Source organism: Anneissia japonica, unplaced genomic scaffold (genome assembly GCF_011630105.1).
Source record: "Anneissia japonica isolate Jap-2015-1 unplaced genomic scaffold, ASM1163010v1 scaffold2284_len378405_cov197, whole genome shotgun sequence".
Classification (NCBI taxonomy): Eukaryota; Metazoa; Echinodermata; class Crinoidea; order Comatulida; family Comatulidae; genus Anneissia; species Anneissia japonica.
Genome location: NW_022735924.1, coordinates 17,081 through 21,080, shown reverse-complemented (window position 1 = coordinate 21,080; position 4,000 = coordinate 17,081). Strand labels below are relative to the sequence as shown.

At 33.4% G+C, this 4,000-nt stretch overlaps 1 protein-coding gene across 1 annotated transcript in view; it reads right to left on the bottom strand.

Annotated features, from left to right (window-relative positions):
- The window catches only part of LOC117116706, a 4,818-nt gene extending 1,112 nt beyond the window's left edge, over positions 1-3,706 (bottom strand). The window contains exons 1-4 of the mRNA XM_033260809.1: positions 3,554-3,706; positions 1,736-1,886; positions 680-994; positions 10-188 (exon numbers count right to left, since the gene is read on the bottom strand). Of these exons, the coding sequence (XP_033116700.1) occupies positions 10-188; positions 680-994; positions 1,736-1,808 (567 nt within the window). The 5' untranslated portion in view covers positions 1,809-1,886; positions 3,554-3,706. The remainder of the gene's footprint in view (positions 1-9; positions 189-679; positions 995-1,735; positions 1,887-3,553) is intronic.
- Positions 3,707-4,000: the final 294 nt, after the last annotated feature.

Here is a 4,000-nt window from a genome sequence, read left to right as displayed (position 1 = left end):
AGCACCTACCCTTTTCAATTGATATCGTCTGCTCAAGTTCGGCGAACCGCGTAGATCAAGTTTAGAGTACTTCTTGATGACAATCCTTCCTATTATCATGATTAAGACTATGACACTCGGGACAATTATCACCGTCAATGTTATGTTTATGGCTTTTATTTTATCAATGTTTTGTAGTACAGTTGGTACTGTAGAAGAAATAAAACGATAAAAAGTTGACTAAAGATAGCACAACGATACGTACATTAGTTTTGACTAGAAGGTGGAATGCTCGTATGTTGATATTGGATTTTTTGTACAATAAAAGATCAGCGTTTCGCATCAATCAGTGATTGTTTCCACCAATTACAGGAACGCGTTTGCTTATCATGAACCAAAGTCGGGAGTTACTCTGAGTCAGGCCTGAAGTTATAAAATATGGTTCTGGAAAGAACTTCATTGTCTTAATGGTACTCTGTGTTGTTTCAATAATGAAATTTACAAACGATACTAATAATTATGGCACAATTATGAGATAATAATTATCAAATAATAAGAGTATAATATTTAACATTTTTAGTTAAATTAATGTTTCCTTAATCTAAACAATAGGCCTATATATATTTATTCCATTTCATTTTCATTAGCGCTAATTAAGGTTTCCAACTAATTAATAAGTTTGATAAATTGCAAAACTCACATATCGTTACAATGTCCTGTAGCTCACAGACGGGGTAATCTCGTTGGGCCCACTCTCCTCTTAGCTTCGACGAATTCACTATGTTTACAGCGGCAACATTAGTGGTTAGTGCTGTTCCTTCGGTGACATTGTTACAATCTGTAGGTATTACGATCCGCGTGTTTGTTGTATTCTGGTAAAACCAACCCCGCTCGTGAAATCGACTGCGAACGGTGTAGTAGTTTATTGGTCCATTGGGCTCCGAAGGAATTGTCCATTCCAAATTCAAGGAGTTTGATTCCGAGACTGCTGACATGTTACTAACAATACCTGGAACTGTAATGATATTATACCTTATTGTTTCGATGTACTGTAATTATTACATTCATTTAACAATAGTTGAACCCTTGATGGTTAAAATACTTGCCTTCCAATCTATGATCGTTGGTAAATTTCCTGTCTCACACAAAGCAATCCAACGTTGATGTACTGTGTGTTGAACTTGTTTTTAGTTTATATGAACGGTTTTGGAAAATTCCGAAAATTAAATTAAAATAATATCAATTAAGTTAATTGACATGCACCACGTGTACATAGTAATCATTAGAAGGATGAAGGACTTAATTTATAGCATTTTAATTTGCTATTGCTATAAATATTTATACCATTGGCGGATTCAAGAGGGTGGAAGGGTGGGGTGCAGCCTGCCCGGGCCCCCTAATTTTTTCCAATATTTAAAAAAATATTGAAAAAAAAAAAGAAAATTCGACTCTAAGTGTGCCATTTTCGACCATCTAGAGGTGCCATACTCATAAAGTTTCTTACCGCAGCCCCAACCGTGGTGGGGCTGAGGTAGTATAGGCCACCCATCTGTGAAAGTCCCACTCCGGGCCCCCTTTATTCTAAATTCCTGGATCCGCCACTACAGAATATATTTTAAGTGTTTTTAATGTATTAAAAGTCATTTTTTGGTCATTTATTAATCTTTTCAAGTTAACACCAATTGTGATTGGTTTAACAACGAATTTAACAAATATTTTTATGAGCCTACACAACGGCCTTTACGTCATTACTTACCCCCAGGTAAAGTTGCCGCTGTACTGACAAGTGACCAAGGCCCCCATTCCGCCGACTCTATTTTGCTTGCCATTCGAATTTCATAGTCAGTATATTCCTCAAGTGACGTCAGCCAACAAGTTTTTTCTTTGATTTCTGATGTATTTGGAGGCTGGTATAATAATAATAACAATAATAACAAAATATTAATAATAATAATAATAACGATGATGATGATGATGATAATAACAATAATAATTGATAATAATAACTAGACTTACTATGTCTGTTTGAACAACAGAACATAGGGCTTTTCCCTATTGCCTTAATGAGAAATGTAGTCGAAATTGCAACAAAAAGAAAAGTCGTTGAAAGGTTTAAAGTTAAAAAAAAACCCCGGAAAACCAATATAATTTTAATGAAATGAAAAAAACCCCAAAAAACGAAAGCTAAGTTCACTACGAAGTTATTAGAGATACTTGAACTATGGCTGCAATGGTAATAGCGAGGTACATCGTGACTCATAACCAATTCAATGACTGAAAGCAAACATTTTTCATGTATATCACGGTAGTTTTGATTTTAACCTAGCTGTAACCTGTTTAAGCGCTTTCGAACACGCAAATTGGTTTAAATAATTTAATCAAATGTCAACAAAAAATCTTCAAATGGTCCTCATATACATACCCTACTGCGGATCGTCACCAAAATTGGATCATTTCTTTATTTTACCATGAAAAACTATTCTGAAAAGTGTCATTTTTATCCATCTACAACTGGGACGTAAGCAATTTAAATGACCCTCAAATGTACACCCTAATCTTGATCGTCCCCTACACATAATAAAATCTTCCTTGTAACTTGGGTTAAACTTCCAGAAAGTTTCATTCGGATCAGTTAACCCGTTTTTGAAATCTGGTCTGGGACGTTTTCCTTTAAATGGTCCTCATATTCACACCCTACGCCGGATCATTACAAAAATTCAGTCATTTCTTTACTGGACCTTTACAAACTATAAAGTTTCATTTACACCCATTGAAAACTTTTTATATTTACGTCTGGGATATCAAAAATTTAAATGACCCTCCAGTTTACAACCTTGACTGATTCGTCGCCAACACATAATACTATCTTCTTTGTGACTTGGTTAAACTTTTTCCGAATGTTTCATTCAGATCACTTGATCCACTTTCGAAATATGTGGTCTGGCACGTTTTCCTTTCAATGGTCCTCAGATCTACACCCTACTCCGGATCGTCAAAAAAAGTTAATTATTTCTTTACTCGACAAACTGTTATACAAGATTTAAATTATACCCAAACACGTCGTTTTTTTAATTGTTCTCTAATTTCTCCATTGTCTAATTTCCCATTAAGGTAGGTTTTAGTAACATAAAAATAACAATAAAAATAACAACAACAACAACAATAATAATAATGATAATTATAATAATAATAACAATCAACAATAACAACATCAACAATAACGATAATAATAACTTCACTCCTTAATGTGCTCAGTATCCGTGGATATATTACCCAAGATAAATAAAGTATAAAAAAAGAATAAATGTTTGACCCATAGGAGAACATTAGGTTTGTATTGAATAGACCAGCTTAAATAAAATGAAGTAGACATATAGCATGCACCTTGTATATAAATAGAAAGGGACCTTACTGTATTTTATAGCATACCTTTTTTTCTTTTTCGTGGCGTACCACCACATTTATTCAAAATAATCTTCATTAAACAAACATCAAAGTAGTACAATATTTCTTTACTATCATTATCATTTACTATCATTAATATGAGATAAAAAAAAAACATTTTATAGCATACCTTCTTCCATACTTGATCAGTATTTCCCTTGCGGTACTCAAGTCGGTATAGGAGTCTGCTTTCATAGTTAATTACATCGTTTGGTTTTTGCCACTTTACTTTGATACTTGTCGAAGTAATGGACGGGAACTGAATAGCAACTGGTGGATTTGCTCGTGCTGTGTGTGCGAGATATATAACACGGTATCAATAGTGTGAGTATACATAACATGAATGGAAATTTCGCAGAGCCACACAATCTGATAATAATTAGGTAAAGAACTTCAGTTTGTTTTGAATTAGAATGTTGTGATGATAGACCATGGAGTAATTAGTTCAGAAACTAATTCATCCAGGGATAAAACGAATTATGTACTTCACGTCGCTGTAAAACTATTGTGGTATATTATATATATATATATATATATCAGTTCTATATATATATATATATATATATATATATATATA